Source organism: Pteropus medius, unplaced genomic scaffold, assembly GCF_902729225.1.
Source record: "Pteropus medius unplaced genomic scaffold, Ma_sr-lr_union100, whole genome shotgun sequence".
Lineage (NCBI taxonomy): Eukaryota > Metazoa > Chordata > Mammalia > Chiroptera > Pteropodidae > Pteropus > Pteropus medius.
In genome coordinates, this window is record NW_024343159.1 from 348,912 (window position 1) to 368,836 (window position 19,925).

General features: G+C 49.9%; 4 protein-coding genes and 1 pseudogene across 5 annotated transcripts; 2 read left to right on the plus strand and 3 right to left on the minus strand.

The window, feature by feature from the left end:
• The first annotated feature begins 3,396 nt into the window (after positions 1 to 3,396).
• Positions 3,397 to 3,867, plus strand: LOC120606177 (histone H2A type 2-C-like). Its single transcript, XM_039867352.1, has one exon. The coding sequence runs from the start codon at positions 3,412 to 3,414 to the stop codon at positions 3,799 to 3,801; it is 390 nt and encodes a 129-aa protein (XP_039723286.1). The 5' UTR covers positions 3,397 to 3,411; the 3' UTR covers positions 3,802 to 3,867.
• On the minus strand, positions 3,809 to 4,775 carry LOC120606159 (histone H1.3). Its single transcript, XM_039867327.1, has one exon. It carries the CDS (start codon positions 4,704 to 4,706, stop codon positions 4,044 to 4,046), a length of 663 nt encoding a protein of 220 aa, XP_039723261.1. The 5' UTR covers positions 4,707 to 4,775; the 3' UTR covers positions 3,809 to 4,043.
• A 2,674-nt stretch (positions 4,776 to 7,449) lies between these two features.
• On the plus strand, positions 7,450 to 7,799 carry LOC120606194 (histone H4). Its single transcript, XM_039867370.1, has one exon. The coding sequence runs from the start codon at positions 7,481 to 7,483 to the stop codon at positions 7,790 to 7,792; it is 312 nt and encodes a 103-aa protein (XP_039723304.1). The 5' UTR covers positions 7,450 to 7,480; the 3' UTR covers positions 7,793 to 7,799.
• Positions 7,800 to 14,643: 6,844 nt separating this feature from the next.
• Positions 14,644 to 15,468, minus strand: LOC120606136 (histone H3.1-like; annotated as a pseudogene). The gene is made up of 2 exons (XR_005653833.1): positions 15,460 to 15,468; positions 14,644 to 15,121 (listed from the first exon to the last, which is right to left on the minus strand). The product of XR_005653833.1 is annotated as a histone H3.1-like (transcript).
• Positions 15,469 to 18,042: 2,574 nt separating this feature from the next.
• Positions 18,043 to 18,437, minus strand: LOC120606190 (histone H4). The gene has a single exon (XM_039867367.1). It carries the CDS (start codon positions 18,402 to 18,404, stop codon positions 18,093 to 18,095), a length of 312 nt encoding a protein of 103 aa, XP_039723301.1. The 5' UTR covers positions 18,405 to 18,437; the 3' UTR covers positions 18,043 to 18,092.
• Between the last annotated feature and the right edge of the window lie 1,488 nt (positions 18,438 to 19,925).

Genomic DNA, 19,925 nt, shown 5'->3' on the forward strand with positions numbered 1-19,925 from the left:
CGCTTGGGCAGACCCCGACTGCACCAATTAATGGCCTTTGCTGGAAGCCTTGAATCTGCATGCAGCAAGTCAGAGCCCATTGCATCAAAGAACCTGAAACTCTGCAGATTCTATCTGCACCCTGAGTGAGAAACTTGTCATTGTTACGAAGGCGGAACTCGGGCCTTGCAGAGATCAGAGTAAATAATCTCTTGTTTGCTGGACATCCTCCAGATCCATTGTCCACTCTCCCCCACCGAAGGCCGAGTCCTGAGACGCCCTGGGCACTGCATGGTCTCTGGGTTCAGCCGGCTCCGGCCTGGGGACTGGTGAACACTGGAGACTCCCACTAGTGAGCTCTGCTAGGAAGGGAAACCCAGGTCCCCGCACCGCCCGCCCTTCCCAGCCGCTCATTCGACTGCAGACTCTGCTGTAGAGAATCTGCAGCTACAGAAGCCAGAGGTCAGATTCACAAACACCAGGGACAGTTCAGTCAGCGATTTTGAACCTTGAAGCGAACTTGCCAGTGACAGTAGCAGCACTATGTCGTTTGTATGTGACAAATGAAACGGTCCTCCGGCTCCCAGTCCTCACAGCACTTATGCATCTTTACAAAAACACACACACACACACACACAAATGCAATGAGGCGGAAGGCAAGAATTACAAAGAGAAACAAATCCAAACTTGGGGTGGGGTGGGGGAAGAAAGAAATGACTCCAGTCCTGGGAAGTTCTTAACAGCTTGATTTGTCATGGCCTGAAAGAGGCAACAATTTAGCGCTTTAGCACTGACACGAGACCACAAACTCAGCAATAAAAGGGAGGCTATTGAGACTTCTAACAACCTGGCTGGATCTCAAGGGCATAATGGGGGAGGGGGGACAGTCTCCAAGGTGACATATCGTATTTATTCCATTTATGTAGCATTCTCAAAATGACAAAGCCAGAGATGGATCACAAGTTAGCAACTGCCCCAGGACAGGGCAGAGGTGAGTGCACGTGACCAGACTGGGTACAGGAGGAGTTCTTGGTGATGATGGAAGATTTCATATGGGCGTTGCCATGGTAGTCGCCTGAATCTGTAAACAGGATGAGATCATATATAGGACTATCCTCGCACAGGGACACGCAGCGAGAGCATATAAAGACTGGTGAGAACTGAATGAGGTCTGTAATATAATCGACAGTCTTTTGCCAATGCCGATTGGATGTTATAATGATGTGGGATGTCACCATCAGGGGAAACTGGGTTCACGATTAGGGGAAATGTCACCATTAGGGGAAACTGGGTTCAAGGAACTCTAATTCAAATTAACAATGTAAAAAACAGTATACCAATTTTTAGCAGGTGCCACTTTGTATTGGTTAGGGTTCTATGGCTGGCTTAACAAGTCAATGAGATTTTTTTTTTCCATATCCACAGCCGTTTCTTGCTTTCTTCTGGATGTTCTAGTGATGACATATGTATTTGGCTGGGATTAGGTTCATTTACATTGGTACATTATTTTGGAGATACTGCAACCCCTACCTCAAAGTAAGTTGAGTTTCAAAACTTGGTATTTGTAATCTCAAATTTCTGACGGAGTCCTCGGCTGAGTGAATCCATGGTCTTTAGGACAGTGTGCTGGGTCCATCATAAGAGTATAATCTTAAGTGAAAAAACAAAAACAAAAACCAGGCCCTAAATGGTGTCATTTGTGCTAAAAGTGCAAGATAGCAAACCTAGATTTTATACCTGATCTAATTATGGTTTCTGCTGCTCCTAGAAATTTAATTTTAATCAGCCAATTTGGAATTTCTGCTCAAGCACCAGTAAGGAGATTCTATTCGGTTCATCTTTCCAAGCCACAGTTTTCTTAACTGTCTAATGAGCATTTTAACACCACCTAATGCAAACGGCAGTCGTAGACGTGCTTCATCGTTGTGAGGGCTGCAGAGATGTGGTCATTTTTGCTCTCATCGAATGTCACATTCCCACATAATTCTCTCACTCCTCACTCCTCCAGCAAAGCCTCACTCACTCTGGACATTAAAGACCTAACAGCTCTTCTCTCTACTGCTCAATGCACTGTCCTCTTTCCAAAGAATCTTCTGAGTTAACTACTTTGCATTCCACCAAGCATCCAGATCTGCCTTCTCAACCCAGCCATTTCCTTAAAAGAAGGGGAAAGAATGAGATGCAGCTGTGAATGGGGAAAAGAAATTGAATTTCTGCTCAGGACAGCTAGAAAGATACCCACAGGCTACAGGCTACACACTTCAAGTTTCAATAGCAAAAAGTAAGAAATTTTTATCCACCAGGGGGAGCTGTAAACAAAGAATAAGGTGAAGAGGCATTTCCGCCGCAGGTATTCTGGGCCCTCAGAAGTGGTTTCAGGGCCTCCTCACTATTTTGTGCTCTGGACTCTGGATAGTCTGGAAGGAACTGTAGACATCTTTTCAAATGATGTTTTTAAATGCTTAAAGCATACGAGATAAGAAATATAGCAATATTGAAATACATCAAAGCGTATTTCAGTATGTGTAACATGTTTCATTATTAACATCTCGAATAACGAGTAGCGAGTGGAATAACCAATATCAGTTTCAAAGACTCAGAATGAGCGTAAAATTGCAAGACGTTCTCAATAATTTCAAACTGATAGGAAAAAGTCTGATTCCCCTGGTTAAAAGTCACAGGTACTGCAAAATCCACTGTGATTAGGTGCCTGCGCCCACAACTGCAGGGAATACTAAATAGCATTAGAATTTGTGAGGGAAGAAAAGCATTTTCCCATCCAGGTTTACAGCTCATAATGCTCTGCAAACTCAGGCCTTCATCTAGACTTGTCGATAAAATCAAGTGGGCTTCTCTGAAATGAAAACAAACCCCCAGTCCGGGCGATGCAGGGCAAACGGCGGAACAGGAAGGCGACCCCGACCTTAGAGCCCATTTTCCCACAACTCCAGGGGTCCGGGTCCCACCACGCTGCCATCCCAAACGTTTCTCTTTTCTTTTGTTTCTCCTCCCTATTCCCGCCAGTTCACGAGAATAAACAGCGTCCTGGGTCCGCTCAAAGTCTGTGGGGAACGAATAGAACACAGGGCCGCTTACGAGCCGCCAGAGGGGTTTACAGGTCAGTGTCCTCGGCCTCAGGGTGGCGGCATAATTGGCGGCAGAAGCGTTACGCCCCCAGAGGGAACTCCACTGACCCCCAGGGGGGAAAAAAAACAGCTTTTCATCTACGTCACAATATACAAGATTTAATATCTCACTCTCTAATTGGTACTTTCCCTCTGAAGCCCGTGCACGTGAACCCAGGGGTGCGATCTGATTAGCTCTCAGTGACCTCTGCAAACCAATAGGAAAGGGAAGGCGGGCGACATCCAGGGGGCTGTAATTACCCTTTCCTCAGATTGGCTCGCCTAAGAGAACTGCACTTTTTCTAAAATGTCGGGTCGTGGGAAGCAGGGCGGCAAGGCGCGCGCCAAGGCCAAGACGCGCTCGTCGCGGGCCGGGCTGCAGTTCCCCGTGGGCCGCGTGCACCGCCTGCTGCGCAAGGGCAACTACGCCGAGCGGGTGGGCGCCGGCGCGCCCGTGTACCTGGCGGCCGTGCTGGAGTACCTGACGGCCGAGATCCTGGAGCTGGCGGGCAACGCGGCGCGCGACAACAAGAAGACGCGCATCATCCCGCGCCACCTGCAGCTGGCCATCCGCAACGACGAGGAGCTCAACAAGCTGCTGGGCAAGGTGACGATCGCGCAGGGCGGCGTGCTGCCCAACATCCAGGCCGTGCTGCTGCCCAAGAAGACCGAGAGCCACAAGGCCAAGGGCAAATAAGTTTAGACCCCTACCCCTGCACCAGAAGACACGAGGCTCTTTTCAGAGCCACCAATTTAAGGACTGTGACAAAGATCATGTAGGGATTCTGCAAACCCAAGTGTGCATGTGCCCAAAACACCCCCGCACTAAGAGTGAGTAAACTTTTAACACAATGCCGGTTAAGCTCTTTTTCCTGAAATTAGTGGGTGGCTCTGAAAAGAGCCTTTGCGATTGTCAAAGCAGGACCGGCCGCCGAAACTTTACTTCTTAGGCGCCGACCTCTTTGCCTTCGTAGGCTTCGGTTTGGGCGATTTGGCCTTGGCCGCCTTGGGCTTAGGGGCTTTGGCCTTGGCCGGACTCTTGGCCGCTTTCTTGGGCTTGGCGGCCTTCGCCTTCTTCGGACTCTTGGCCACCTTCTTGGCCACGGCGGCCGCCGCCGGCTTCTTCGCCTTCTTCGGGGTCTTCTTGGCGCCCTTCTTGGGGGTGGCCGAGCCCGCCGCCTTCTTGGGCTTCTTGGCCGCGCCGGCAGCCTTCTTGGGCTTGGCCGCGCCCGCCTTCTTGGCCTTGGGCTTGGCCTCGCCGGGGGCCGCCTTCTTGTTGAGCTTGAAGGAGCCCGAGGCGCCGGTGCCCTTGGTCTGCACCAGGGTGCCCTTGCTCACCAGGCTCTTGAGGCCCAGCTTGATGCGGCTGTTGTTCTTCTCCACGTCGTAGCCGGCGGCCGCCAGCGCCTTCTTGAGCGCGGCCAGCGACACGCCGCTGCGCTCCTTGGAGGCGGCCACGGCCTTGGTGATGAGCTCGGACACCGGCGGCCCGGACGCCTTGCGCTTCCCCGCAGATAACCCCGTTTTCTTCGGCTTCTTCTTAACAGGTGTCTTCTCCACAGGGGCGGGAGTCGCAGGAGCAACTGGAGCGGTCTCCGACATTTTTCTGTTTTGCCAAGAAAGACAAAAAGAAACTTAAGCTGTCAGAGCGGCGTGGCGCGGCGCGGGCGGCGGGGGTTTATATACGAGTCGCTGCGTGGTGATTGGCTGCCGGCCGCGAGCGCCGCGCTGCACCCAGGCGCCTCCGCCCCGCCGCGCAGCTGTGTTTCTTGCCCCTTAAAAAAGAAGAAAAATATAAGAAATCTGGGCACGAAATAATTGGGGATTTGGGTAAAATGGATCCAAGAGTCTTCGGGCTTCATTCCTACCTTCTTGGCTCTACCTGCTCTCCACGCCGGCACCCTGAAAGTTCTCCGATTCCCCCAACTCCCTTTAAAACTTCGCTCTAACAGAGACAACTTTCAGATTTTGCTTAAAAATGCCATTTCTCTCTGTTTCCTTGGCTAATCTTTCTTCCAGGTCATAGTTCTACACAGTCTTTTCTTTGCAACTTTATGTTAATAAACTCGTTTTTACGCACATACACGAGAAAAATAGTTTCTTTCACGAGAGCAATAGCACAGCTCCCCAGCAAGTCGTCTGCACTGAGCCCTGGGAATTGGCACTGGCGTGGAAGATTCCGCCTACAGGATAGACAACTATTTTTTAAAAGATGGATTTTTTAAAAAAAGTCTTTAGGTGGCCAGTGAGTCCTGTGATCCAGGTGTTGAGGAGCCATAAACATTTTAGCAAGGGCGGGGCGAAGCTGATCTGCTGTCTTCTAGATACCAGTTCTAACTAGTCATCTGCCTTCTTTTAAAAAGTAGTGTGATTGGTTTTTCAGACCTAGAATGGGCATTGGCGATCATCCAGCCTGTCTACAAAGAAGAAAAAGTGAGTCACGAAGCAGTAGGACAGCAGCTCCCCATGGATTTGCCAACTATGATCTGAGGAGCCCCGCACAATCCCATGTTTACAATCCATCGCCTTAAAATTGTAAATTACTTAATGACAGACACTCTATCCACAGGTTTTATTCCTCCAATATTTAGCACAGAATTTGGGGCAAATTCCAAAAGGATTTCTAAAACACAAATTTGATTTCACTTCTTTTTTTAACATTGCAAGTAGGGATGCAGAGGATTACAAAGAAAAGCAGTTCGAGCTAGGCTTAAATTCACAGGCCAGAAGCTCGATGGGCTTGCTACTCTGTCCCCATTAGTTTGCAACACGACAGAGCTAATGGAGTTCAGTAAATACTGAATAAGCATAAATTTAATACTATCCACCGATTAATTGGAAGCTGAAATCATACCTCGTGTTCGTTAAAATAAACGAACAAGAAAAGTGCTTGGGCGTTACGTTTCCTCTAACACCCTATTTCTGTACTCTCGATAGAAAGCCAGCACCTAATTACTTTTTAATCGCATTTAAGTTTAATTTCACTTTAAATAAGCACATGTGGCAGGTGGCTGATATAGGACAGCACAGATTTAAAACAACTCTCTGCAAACGTAAATGTGCCTACAAATGCGCCTCACCTGGAGAACTTTGTTAATAATGCAGAATAAATTCAGCAGATGTGGGGTCGGGCCTAAACCTTGTAAGTGTAACAAGCTCCCACGTGACGCTAATGCTGAGGGAAACAGCTGCTCCCACCCATCCCTGCCCATTGCTACCAGTCAGACACTGGGAACAGGTGAGCTCACGGCAGACCCCACCCCAAGCTTACTTTTCTCTTCCCTCCACTCGACTTTGAGCTCTTTCAAAGAACTTGTGTGATTATCTTTGTAAACCTGCTTTTGTACACCATACTTTGCATTTGTAGATCTAAAATCGTTGAGTGAATATATGAATCAATCTATCAATAAATCGGTGATTCTTCTTTGATGACTTTCTCAAAAAGGAGAGCGTGAGAGATCACTGTGTCTAATTCTCTTACTACAGGAAGCGATTGACCTTCTCACTGCCTCGATGACAAGTACTCGCAGAAAAAGAGCATTAATTGCCTCTGGAGTGAGCACATAGCAGACACTCAGAGAGGACGCGTGGAATGTGGGCAAATGTTGGCATCTGTCTGCGAGTCACATGAACTTGTCACCTGCGTGTAGAACATCACTTCGGTTACTCTTGACTTGGACAGCATTTCACGGGGTTTATTAGTGTAGTTATTGTTATTGTTATTTGTAAATTTGCAAACTTTTAATCACTACGAGGCAGCTTCAATTCTTTTCCGGCGTGGATCACTGGTCGGTTGCCCGCTCACGAGTGCAGCGACGGAGGACCTCGGTTCCAACCCTACAGTGCCACTTGCTAGAACACTACCCTCCAAGCCGGACCTTCTTCCTTTTTGCAGAGCAAGTTGTGCTTTATAAATTTGGGGGCAAAAAAAAGGGGAAACTTAATTAGCATCGGCTCCCCTTCCTAAAGCTCAGTTAGGAACGTTGAAAACGATGTTTATTATGCTCTGCAAACGGGAACGTTCGAATTAATACTCATGTTTTTATAAGAGTCTTCACATTTTTAAATTTATTTTATCTTGGTGTCTCTCCCTTTTGCAGACAAGTGTAGCGTGACTGACTCCTTTTTATAAACAGTGACAGTGCGCAGGATACTGGTACAGTACCAATCACTTGCGACAACGCACAGGCACAAAACTAGAAGGCACAGAAAACAGCGACCGTGGACCCCGCGGAGAAAACAGGAAAGAGGCAGAAGCGGAGAGCGTTTCCCCGCCCCCTTCCCGTCCGGTTTCCTGTAACCGAGGGACGAGTGCTATATAAGGAGCGGCAGCGAGGCCCCGGGTAAAGCAGTGTCGGGGTCGCTCTCTCTCAGACATGTCTGGTCGCGGCAAAGGCGGGAAGGGGCTCGGCAAGGGGGGCGCCAAGCGCCACCGCAAGGTGCTGCGCGACAACATCCAGGGCATCACCAAGCCCGCCATCCGGCGCCTGGCGCGGCGCGGCGGCGTCAAGCGCATCTCCGGGCTCATCTACGAGGAGACCCGCGGGGTGCTCAAGGTCTTCCTGGAGAACGTGATCCGGGACGCCGTCACCTACACGGAGCACGCCAAGCGCAAGACGGTCACGGCCATGGACGTGGTCTACGCGCTCAAGCGCCAGGGCCGCACGCTCTACGGCTTCGGGGGCTGAGTCTGAATCCCGACTCGCTTTCTGCAGCAAAACCAAAGGCCCTTCTCAGGGCCACCCACCTGGTCACGCGAAGGGCTGTGAACTCACGACCGGCCCGGGAGGCGACGCCCGGCGCCGCGTGTCGCCGGCCTGCTGCAATGTTCACCTTTAACGAAAACGCCGTTTCTTTGCCAGGTCTGGCGACCTTGGCTTTGAGCCGTTTTCCAGTCGGCGGCCACCGCCGAAGATGGCGGGTGAACGCGCCCCGGGGACACGGCGGGTCCTCGCGCGTTCCGAAGCTGCTGCTCGCGAACCGCCCGGGGCGAGTCGCCTTTGGGACGGCAAGTTTTCCAACCCGGACGTTACCGAGTGGTGTCACCGGTGTCCTCGTTCCAAGTGCAGGACAACGCGCCTTCCCCGAGGCGTCCGGGCGCCCATCTCCCCGCGGCCGGCAGAGGGCGCCCCGGCCTGCACGCCGGCCTCCCTCCAGCGGGAAATGCTACACACACCTGTGGATGGACAGCTCAGGTGTGGGGGAGTCATTTAACTGTTTGCCTTACCCAGACGGGGGACTCTGGCACACGGGTCATCGATCATCCTACTGCTTTATTTCCAAAATTTTGATATTTTATCTTAAACGTTCCTTCACGTGTTCATCCTATAACCTCCCCACCTGTGACCCTGACTGCAAACTGACCTCTCTATTTACCCACCAGGCAGAAGTGGCCTTTAGGCCATCCGGGCTCACTCTGCCACCTGCGCCCTAAATCTTTCCCCTACCTGAGGACTTGCATTTGCCACTTAAACCCAGAGTGAAAACTCACCCCAGATTACCAGGAACAGCTCCAGTCTCTACCTGCTCCGTCTTAGGATAGTTAATGGAGGCCCCTTCCACTATCAATATCTTATTTGATTGGACCATAAATTAGCTGCATGTCCTACTGCAGCCATCATGATAGCCCAACTTAAAGTCTTAATTCTTTCCGCGGGCTCTTTCCCCATGTAAATATATCGTGGTCCCTCCTCACTGAATCCGCATGCCTGCTGACGACCAGATCCTTCCCATCTCACTAAATCTCCCAGGCTTGAGTAATCTGGAGTCCGGCTTCACGATTACATAACTTCTACTCCAGTCACTAACAAATGCCTTTGCCATGGGTACCAGTGACCTACTAATTGCCATTCTGAAATCATACTAAAATTGGATCTCCGCTCCATCTCACTGTTTATTGATCCTGCCTAATCGACGTCGTCAGGGGTTCGCGGCGCCTTCCTGGCCCACATCCTGTGTTCTCCCTGATTGTTCTGGGTCCCGTGACTCTTCCTGGTCCTCAGTGAACTATGGCTAGTGGTCCCTTCTCGTCACTTCATAGATCTTCCCTGAGCACCAGCCCTTCGAGAGTGTCTTCTAAGGGGTGAGGTGTCCTCCACGCACCCGGGATGGAGCAGAACCTGCCACTCCCGAACATGCCACTTTGGCATGAGGCTTGTTCTCAGTTAAAGGCAGTCGTCATACAGCAGGTTGAAAAATGGGGCTCCGGCCTTACCCGAAAGCAGGTAATTATCCCATGAGAAAGGTGCCATCCCTCTACCAGGAAGAGAGGAATGTTGTAACCAGAGATGTGGAATGGCAGCCGAGAAACACCCAGGCAGACCTCGTTCACCTTCCTTCGGTCTCCCCGTATATTTTAGCCACGACTTCACAGTTACTACTCCATTCCACCCAGTATGGAAGCACTTAGGCCCAGCCTTGTTTTGGGTCTTCACTGTTTTGTGACGACTCCCCTGCACGTGTAAAAAATTAAGTAAAATGTGGATGCTTTTCTCTGGTGATTTGTCTTATATCAGCTTAATTCTCGGGCCCGACTGGAGATCCTAAAAGGGTAGAGAAAATTTTGCCTCTCCTTCAAGTCCCATGAGCAATGTCATCGTGACCACGGGTCCCCGATGTGCCTCTACCTGCGTTCTTCCAGCCCCACTGCAGTCAGATCTGAGTGGCTCACGGGTGTCATTATTTCCTTACGAGGATGCCCGTATCATGTTGGAGTTCTAGCAAAGGCAGTCGCATGCTTTTCTCCTGTTAATCTGTCTTGTTGGGGCAGAAGAAATTTCTCTTCTTCCCCTCTGGGCTCTTTGGCTTGTCTACTAATTACATTTACACAAGACAGATTAATAGAAGAAAAAGGATTTTAATTTGGTACATACAAGAACACCTTAAAATATGAGACCCAAAGGCAGGCAGGCACTTCAGACTTGTATGCCATCTTGAGCTAGGGAATGGGATGGAGCCTGGGACTCCAAAGAGGAGCTCGGTCTGCAGGAAGATGAGAAGAGCAGATATTCGGTAATCAGGTGTCTGCCCCGCCCTGCAGGTAGGTCATTCAGATCAATGTTATCTCTGCTTACAGATCTCTTTCTAGGCCAGACCCTCTATCTAAATCGTTTTAGCAGTTAAGGGAGAGGTAAAAGTTTTTCCTGATAGGCTGCCCCCTGAATGCCTTCAGTTCAAAATAATTCACATGCCAAAGTGGCACATTTGGGGGTGGCCTATTCTGCTTCCCCTCAGTCTTATGTCCATGTGATTCTCAGGCCCAACCAAGAAGCTCGGAGAGTAGGTAAAATTTGACTCCTCTACAAAGACTACCTGGGCGTCAAGGTACTGTCTCACCACGGCCTCAGGAAGGGACCGAGGAACGCACTGTTTCCTGTCAGCGGCCCCTCCTCAGAAAAGAAGCATCGCATGGTCCTTGGGGGTAGGCTCCTGGCCTCGCACCTCAGCCGCACTGGTGTGGGCACAGACAAATTACTTGTATGTCTTAAATTGATGTAATACTAATTAATTTCTGTCCCTTAGGGTTGCTTTGAGCATTAGCTAACTGTACCTTAGAGCTGTCTCCTCTAAAAATCACAACTAACTGTACCTTAGAGCTGTCTCCTCTAAAAATCCCCCAATAAAAGAGCAGCACAGAAGTGGAGCCCTCCACACCAGACTCTCCTCTGAAGGCCAAATGTCATGCAATGATCCGTGTTACCTGTTCCTAGGCTTTCCACCATAAAATGACTTTTTATCAAAGTTTGTCTTGCTTGGAACATTTTCATTACAGTGGTTGGTTTAATGCGCTTCTGTGGACCCAGTGGAAAGTGTGAGCTGGTCCCTGGAAAAGAGTGGGCAACCATTAAAAGGGCCTTTGATGGAGAAAAGATTAGGTTGATGGAAATGGGCGAATCGGCCTCCAAAGCTGCGGAGGATGCGGCCCTTGGTGAAGGCAAAGAACAGAAAACCGTGGAAACCTCACTGAGTCGCTGACCCTGGCAATGCGGCGTAGGAAGTTTTCCTCTTTTTGAAAACACGAAATTCTAATCAGGAGCGTCGCGCATGTACAGGAAAAACATCACCTCCTTTGTGTGCGTGTTAGGGATCTATCCGTCCTGTGGATTCTTTCGGATCATTCCCACGCTGGAATTGAACGAGCCCAGATCCCAAGAAACAAGAATTGGCAAATATATAGTCAAGCGACCCAACCAGGCTTAGGGCTTGCAATCTGTGAGCGGCTGCTCTCCAGATGTGATGGGGATGTTGTTCATCTGAGTGTTAGTGGCCTTGTCCATAAAAACAGTAAATACTTGTTGATGAGTGAGTTATCGTCAGCAAAATGAGGGCACCTGGTTTGTTGACATAAATTCCTATCGCCCAGGTCTTGTTATGGCGCGAACGATTCTGAGACCCACCGAGCCAATTGAGATTAATTATGAGCCTTTATTAGCCGGCGACTGACTCTCTGCCACGCAGGGCTAGAGATCAGCCCCGAGCTTTCAGAGGAGCTGATAAAGCTTAAGACCATATCCTGGTGTCTCCCGAACAAGCCCTCAGATCACAGAAGTGGAAGTTGGCTGTTAGCATATCTTTGCCCGGAACAACACCCTTAATTAACAAGTAAATGGATCACAGAAGCAGACATTGGCCATCTTCATATCTTATACAATACACCTGCTAAACCACACACAAGCAAGTAGGACAACTTCTGGTATCTAAAGATATTTCTTCCCTGTAGCTGAGTTAGCTAGTTGGCTCACTTGAAAATTTTCCACCCTTAACAGTCTTGTGTGTTTAAAAACTAAATGTTTATGATACAGACAGGACTAAAGCACGTGGAAAGACTTTAAAACATTTCCAACATAACACCAGTATGTACAGGTGTTAATTTAAATCCAGCACACACATTTAAATCACGAAGGATAGCAGAGGGACAGAATGTACATTGCCAGGGGCTAATGCCCTGTCATGTAGGACACAGAGTGGAGAGGTGACTGTCCTTTCCTGGGACTGGTGCATGGAATTCAAGCAAGGCTGCCATAAACTCTAATGCTAGGCAAAGGGATTTCATGCAAATGCCAGAAATAAAAGTGTGATCATTCCAGGACTTTCACATTATTTTAAAAACTATGGCTGAGCTAATACACAGGGCATGAAGATGTAAATGTTTAAATTAAGAGATAATTTGTATTATTTAAAAAAAAAAAAACTAACCCAAGTAGACTCAAAGATCTAATTGTCTTTTTTATTAAGTGATTCATGAATCGGGCCATTTTGCATTTAGCAACTAGAAGAGCTTCTGAGGGTCTATAGGAAATGGAAAGTTTCCATAGGAACCAGGGCGGGGCGAGGGAGCTGTTAACAAAAGGACAGAAAGGATGATTCTTAGGCCTGGATGTCTTCGCTTCGGGGCAAGAGAATGGGAAGGGTTTTATCATGCAGATCGCCTCTTTCCACAGGGTGGACAGGGCCCAGGTGACGAATTACTGATGCTTGATCAGAAAAGTCCAGACTTGTCGATTAAGAATACATTTCTGGGAGAGGTTGAAAATGCGATTAGATTAGGGACGGAGGCTCGGTGTGTAGCCCATGCTGTTAGCACCGCTGACATTTGGAACCTGTTTTCCTTTTTTTCCCCTCCTTAACATGCTCTTGATGTGCCAGTCACACCGTCCTGATTAGTGGATTAATGGATTAATTTAACAAAGGACCTCATCAGAAAATTTGAGATTACAAGTTTCAAAACTCAATTTACTTTTGAGATAGAGTCAGCAATATCTCCAAAGTCACGTACCAACATAAATGAACCAAATAATGTCCAGGTGGATACGTCACCACGAGAACAGCCAGAAAAAAAAGCAAAAACAAACAAACAACAACAACAACAACAAAAAACCCTGCTCTTTTAAAAATACCGTTAATTAGTTGAGCAAGCCATAGACTCCGAGCAAGGTCCTAGGGCCCTCACTAACACGTGATCCATCTCCGGCGTGTCATTTTCAGAATGCTACATAAACGGAATACTACAATATGTAACCTTTGAGATTGGCCTGTTTTTCCCCACTAAGTATTATGCCCCTGAGCCAAGTTATTACATGTATCAATAGCCTTCCTTTTCTATTGCTGGGTTTGTGACCACTTGTCACGGGGGAAGGGATACATTGTGGCCACTTTGTGGCTATTTCAAATAAAGCTGTTAAGAACTTCCAAGTTAAGGGGTTCTTTCTTTCCGCCTCCCCTACTCCCAGTTTTGGTTTGTTTTACTTGTAATTCCTGCCTTCCACTCGACGTGACATTTTTTGTAGACACAAAGGTGCTATGAAGACTGGGAGCCGGAGGACCGTTGTCGGAAGCCAGCAGACCAAGTCAAACCGGGTACCTGAATGGGGGAACGGGGACTGAGAAAAAAGAGCAGACAGACAGGGTGCAGGAGGGAGAACAGATCTCACAACTGTCCCTCCGAGTTTATTTCTTATCCTTCTTTTTATACATAATCTGTTCCTTTTGGTATCCCAAGATAACATAATTAAAGTAACATCCTGAAGAGCAAGGTACAATGGACACTCCCTTCGACACTCCCTTTATCTATACTTAATCTTCTTCCTGGAATTCCACAGAACCAGCCTTTTCCTTTTTATGCAAGCAGGCCTCCCGAGATAAACCATGCACTCTTTTGAATTTGGGGAGCTTTATCTCCCTACAGACCGTTTCATTTGTCACATAGAAATCACGTAGTGCTGCCACTGTCACTGGCAAGTTCGCTTCAAGGTTCAAAACCACTCACTGAATGTCCCTGGAGTTTCTGAATCTGACCTCTGACTTCTGTAGCTGCAGATTCGCTGCAGCAGAGTCTGCAGTAGAATAAGCTGCTGGGAAGGGCGGGCGGTGTGGTCCCTGCGGGGACCTGGGTTTCCCTTCCTAGCAGAGCTCATTAGTGGGAGTCTCCAGTGTTCACCAGTCCCCGGGCCGGGAGCTCCCGTCGCTGGCGTAGGCCGGAGCGGCCTGAACCCAGAGACCATGCAGGGCCCAGGGTGTCTCAGGACTCGGCCTTCGGTGGGGGAGAGTGGACAATGGATCTGGAGGATGTCCAGCAAACAAGAGATTATTTACTTTGATCTGTGCAAGGCCTGAGTTCTGCCTTCGTAACAATGACAAGTTTCTCACTCAAGGTGCAGACAGAATCTGCAGTGAGTTTCAGATTCTTTGATGCAGTGAGCTGACTTGCTGCATGCAGATTCAAGGCTTCCAGCAAAGGCCATTAATTGGTGCAGTCGGGGTCTGCCCAAACGGGACCACTGACGGCACAGGGGTGCGCCGAGGGGATGAGACTGAGATAAGACCGTCTGAAGATGCAGCAGTGTCTCTGGAGAGAGGGACATGCGCCCGCTGCCCAGAGAAGGATGGGGCTGTGCTTAGGGGGGACGCGGTAGAGAGTGGAGGGCGGTGGGCAAGCAGTGCCACTCCGCCTCTGCCCTGACATTGGTTAGGGGACAGATTACGGGCCTGTGCGCACGGCTCTTTCGAATGACATCGTAGGTGGCTCTGAAAAGAGCCTTTGGGTTTCAAGTGGCCAGGGGCGGAGCTCAGGCCCGCTCCCCGCGGATGCGGCGCGCCAGCTGGATGTCCTTGGGCATGATGGTGACGCGCTTGGCGTGGATGGCGCACAGGTTGGTGTCCTCGAACAGCCCCACCAGGTAGGCCTCGCACGCCTCCTGCAGCGCCATGACGGCCGAGCTCTGGAAGCGCAGGTCGGTCTTGAAGTCCTGCGCGATCTCGCGCACCAGGCGCTGGAAGGGCAGCTTGCGGATCAGCAGCTCCGTGGACTTCTGGTAGCGGCGGATCTCGCGCAGCGCCACCGTGCCGGGCCGGTAGCGGTGCGGCTTCTTGACGCCGCCGGTGGCCGGCGCGCTCTTGCGGGCCGCCTTGGTGGCCAGCTGCTTGCGCGGGGCCTTCCCGCCCGTGGACTTGCGCGCCGTCTGCTTGGTGCGAGCAATTAGTTAACTAGAAAACAAGGCTGCTGGACGAACCGCTCGAACCTGTATTTATCCAGAAAGAATTACTCTGATGGGATTGTGGGCAGCTTCTGTTAGTCATTGGTTGCTAATGTCCGAAGTGCTCCCATCGATTTACGATTTGTTTACCGCGTTCGTCCAAGGTTATGACTGGTTAATTGCCATTAGCAGACATCCTCCCAGCCGTTTTTAAAAATCATTTTTGAAGTATTCGTTTTCATCGACAGTGCCTTGCACACGCAGGCGAGACCCGCACGCATTTAGTATTCTCGAGCTTTTCTCTCGTTTTCATATACAAAATGGAACGTGTTAGAAAGAGAAAGTGTTTTAGATTTGATTTAAAACAAACAAACAAAAATCACCCTGGCCATTTCGCGCATCAGCAACCTGCTCTCATCCGGGCTCTATTACTCATCCTTTCCTTCTTTTTGAAAATCCATTGTCTGAGCATCGCAAGGGTCCGATTTCACCGTATTTACACTAAATACCTAGTTCACGGTAACACGGTTTTCTGGGATATATTGTTTAGACGTAGATGAGATGGTAATTCTTAAAATTTACATAAAAAGATCTTTTCATTACCCATTTCATTTTGCCTTGGGGCTGTTCCTGACATAACCAACGGTGCTGCATGGTGCTAAGCAGTAGTTAAACCACAATTTTGTCCGTTTTTCTCTTGTATTTCATTTTTGTATTCCCTACCTTCAGTAAGTGGTTCTATATTCACTAAGACAGAAAACAAGAATGAAACAAAATAAAAAAAAACAGGAACCAGAGATCTAGAAGTGCGAGGAGCCAGAGGGTGTGGATGGGAAAGTCGACAGGTTCCCTGTGTTGGTGTTTTTAGAGTCGACCATTTGTTTCTGCACTAAAGCTAAAATGACTTAGATAAATTGCATTTGAGTACATGTCATGGCATAAAGACTTGCTCTCAGGCGAGCCAGCAAGGCATTCCCCGTGCGATCCCTGAGACCTTCTGGAGAATGTCAGCCATGCTGATTGATGCAGTGGCAGCATTGGAATTCTGGAAGGCGGAATCCATCTTGGTGGCACTCTGGTGGGCCTGCGCGCAGGGAAGGGCCTGGGGATTTGTGTAGGAAATGCATACCTGCATTCATGTCATAGCTTTCCTGTGACTCCAAGCTGATCTGACATTGACAGGTAGGCCATGGTCTTCTGTTAGACATGAACTACTTCACCGGATACAGAACATGTAAGTGGTGAGACTAGATGAGGTCACCAGGAACCCAGGAGGGGCCCAAGAACTGAGCCGAGGAAGTCCAGAGAGGACAGTCTGGAGTGGAGTCTCCCTGTTCTTTAGCGGGGCTCTGTAGTGTCCCATTAGATACGGGCTGTCTGCGCCCCTCCGCCCCAAAGCTTATGGTGAAATCCTCATCCTTCACGTGCCACTTTTAGGAGGTGGGGCTCTCGGGAGGTGATAGGCCACGAGGATGGAGCGCTTCGTAAAAGGCCAGTGGGGTTAGTGCCATTTGCGGAGGGGACCACGGGAAGCTCTTAGGCCCCTTCCCTTTGCCATGTGAGGGCACAGCAGAAGACAGCAGTCTGAAGCAGGAACGGGGCCCTCACCAGACACCGAATAAGCCCTGTACGAATCTGTTGTCACCTTGATCTTGGACTTCCAGCCTCCAGAACTGTGAGAAATCTTTGTTGTTTAAGCCACCCAGCCTAAGGTATTGTTATAGCGGCCCAAAGTAGGACTCCATCTTATGGATATGGTCGATATGTACCCTGTCCCTTCTGGTGACCATTTACATGGTTTCTGATGACAACTTACATGGTTTACTCTGGCAAACAATGCACGCGATGTATTAAGTTCTTAGCGATCACATCAGTTTCATCACCTCTATGCTGATTCCCCAATTGTCATTTCCGATCCAGACCGCTCACCTGACCTTGGTCTCAGTGCGGGTTCAGTATCTCCCCGGTGTCAGACACCTGTTAGCACAGCGACCAGCAGCAGAGCAGCCAGCAATATTCTTCTCTCCCAAAGATGTGGATTATTCAGAGGGCCAGTTTGTCAACCTGAGGGCACACTTTGAAAAACTTTTTATAACCATATTGTAGTGTTTGAATGGTTCCTAATAGAAAAGAAAAAAAAATTTCCAGTTTATGGCAGGCAGTTAAGAGGGAGGGGAGCTGGGAGGCAGAGAGCCTGTCACCGCAAGAGGGCGCCCCTCCTTCACGGGTGCAAAGTTAGGCCCACTAGCTTGGAGGAAGTTAGGGACCTGACTACTGAATGATAAGATAATTTACAAACTGCATAGCTTCTGGCTTAGGGAGGGGACCGGCCTGAAAATGGAAACCGGCAGGGCCCAGGTTAGCTCCACTTACACCCACCCACCCGGTTTGGGGGTGACGACGCTCAGCACGATGCCTGAGGGGCGGGGGGCTGGTGAGGCCCAAGCCAGCTGACCCTTCCTGACGCCGCTCGCGGAAGATAGTTAGGAACCGACCCCCAGCATTTTGCTGGCAGTGTGTTTTTAATCGGCCTGGATGCGGCCGGCAGCGCCCTCGCAGGCTCCGTAATTTGTAAATGTTTGTATAAGTCCCACCTGCGTGTCACGGCCGACTGCCACCTCGCCCGAACCACAGCCGGTGTTTGATCCTTTTGCAGCAACAAGGGCGGGCAGGGTCCCTGCCAGAGAAAGAACTGGGGCCTCCAGACCTCTCCGTTCTCCCTTGTGGGTTGCGTGACTGCTTCCTGCCCGCCACCGACAGCCCCGTCCCGCTCCGGATCGGCTGAGGGAACCGCCGATTCTGGGTCCCTGCGCACGGCCTGGCTGAGGCCGGTAGGGGGAGCCTCTGTCCCGTCTGCAGTTACCGCAGAAGGTAAAGGCCGGGCTGGTATTGAAAACAAGGAAACCTCAGGACGCGCGCCAAACACATGAATCGCGCACAGCTCTTCCCGAGAGGGAGTGGGCGGCCCTGAAAAGGGCCTTTGGTTTTGCTGCAGAAAGCGAGTCGGGGTTCAGACTCAGCCCCCGAAGCCATAGAGCGTGCGGCCCTGGCGCTTGAGCGCGTAGACCACGTCCATGGCCGTGACCGTCTTGCGCTTGGCGTGCTCCGTGTAGGTGACGGCGTCCCGGATCACGTTCTCCAGGAAGACCTTGAGCACCCCGCGGGTCTCCTCGTAGATGAGCCCGGAGATGCGCTTGACGCCGCCGCGCCGCGCCAGGCGCCGGATGGCGGGCTTGGTGATGCCCTGGATGTTGTCGCGCAGCACCTTGCGGTGGCGCTTGGCGCCCCCTTTGCCGAGCCCCTTCCCGCCTTTGCCGCGACCAGACATGACTGGCAACGAGAGAGAAAAAAGTAGCAAGTGCGTGTTGAAAGTAAGGCGCAGTGATCATTTATAACCTTGCTGCGGACCGTTTTGTAAACTACAAAATGAGGCCCCTGTGGTTAGGCGGGAGGGCCCCTTGGGCACCGGCTCTGTCCCCGCCTACAAATGTCTTCCAGGCTGTGGGGCGGGGCCGAAGGAGACAAAGACTTTTGGGTCTCTGCCCCTTCCTGAATTCATTCCAGCATGCCCTGTTGAAGAACTTGTAGAAAAATCCTTTGATGTATCAAGATGCTGAAATGTCAAGCTAACCTGTTTTCCAAGTCTGCGTTATGATCCTTACGCGCCGTGGGGAAGTGCATTTTAAACGCCCATCTCAAACATAAGAGTCCCTGGCTCCTCCCTCTCCCGAGAAGCGCTTTTGCGCACTTTAAGTGACCGTAGTTAGTGTCGTTGGTAAAATGGATTCTGGGAGCGAGGAACAGCTGAAACGCTTTGGGCAACGGGAAGGCGAGTCTTTCAGCTGTTCGTGGTCGTGAGGCGCGACCCCGCTGCCGGCGCCCTCAGCACTTTCTGCGCTCCACTATCTGAGGTCTGGGACCTGTTTTGGGACATGTCATCTGTCGTTTCCCCTTTAGTTTTTTCATCTCTATAATGGAAATCTTAATCTCGACATCATGAGGTCATGTTTTGAAAGTCAAAAGCTAACTTTTGGTCAAATATTCAGCACAATAAGACTACTGTGTGGGTGAAAAAGGTTCTATGGAAAGTGACCTCACGGGGTGACCTGACTCAACCCCTCACTGGGCAGGCCCCCGGCTACACCGTCTTCAGTAAATGGCTCTGTCCGCCTTATGCTGGCCCCGCCCATTGCCCCTGTGCGTCCAGATCACAAGCCCTTGAAATGCTGGTGAGATCCTCCTTGTCAGATCCCCCAGAGCACAACTGCCCTCCCAGGAGCCCGTGGTCTCCCCAGCTGTCTGCACCACGCTTTCCCCACCTTCTTGTGACCTCTGACCTTCTCTCCCTCATTCCAAACGTAGAAGGGGGCTGCAGAACTTATGCTCGGGAGCATTTGAGAACTTGGTTCCCAGGAGATGTCTTCAGTTTTAGATAAAATAAACTCATAAAAATTCTCTACATGTTTCGATATCTCTTACATGGACAACTGTAATTGCCTGAGGAAATTCATCTTTGCGCCCCTCCCCCCCCGCCGGGGCGACTTTTTCCCCAGTACCTTTGAACCTCTCCGACTGGCATTTTGCAATCTGGGCCTACGTTCCTCTGCTTTCGTTATCTTTGTATCTCTATATCAAAAGCAAATGTTTGATTTTAGAAGTCAGCGCTAAATTTGCATGATAACATTTAAGTTTACATGCTCCCCATTTAAACCCCCAGTCTCTACATTTGCACAATTCCCGAGACACAATTTCCCCTACGATCGCACTGTCAGATACAGCAGTCAGAACCACTTTTGAGCATTCGAAATGAGGCTGATGCTGAGGCACCAAGATTTAAATTTTGTATAAT

Coding starts and splice junctions, on each gene's coding strand:
- LOC120606177 (XM_039867352.1), top strand. CDS start 3,412: ATGTCGGGTCGTGGGAAGCAGGGCGGCAAGGCGCGCGCCAAGGCCAAG.
- LOC120606159 (XM_039867327.1), bottom strand. CDS start 4,706: ATGTCGGAGACCGCTCCAGTTGCTCCTGCGACTCCCGCCCCTGTGGAG.
- LOC120606194 (XM_039867370.1), top strand. CDS start 7,481: ATGTCTGGTCGCGGCAAAGGCGGGAAGGGGCTCGGCAAGGGGGGCGCC.
- LOC120606190 (XM_039867367.1), bottom strand. CDS start 18,404: ATGTCTGGTCGCGGCAAAGGCGGGAAGGGGCTCGGCAAAGGGGGCGCC.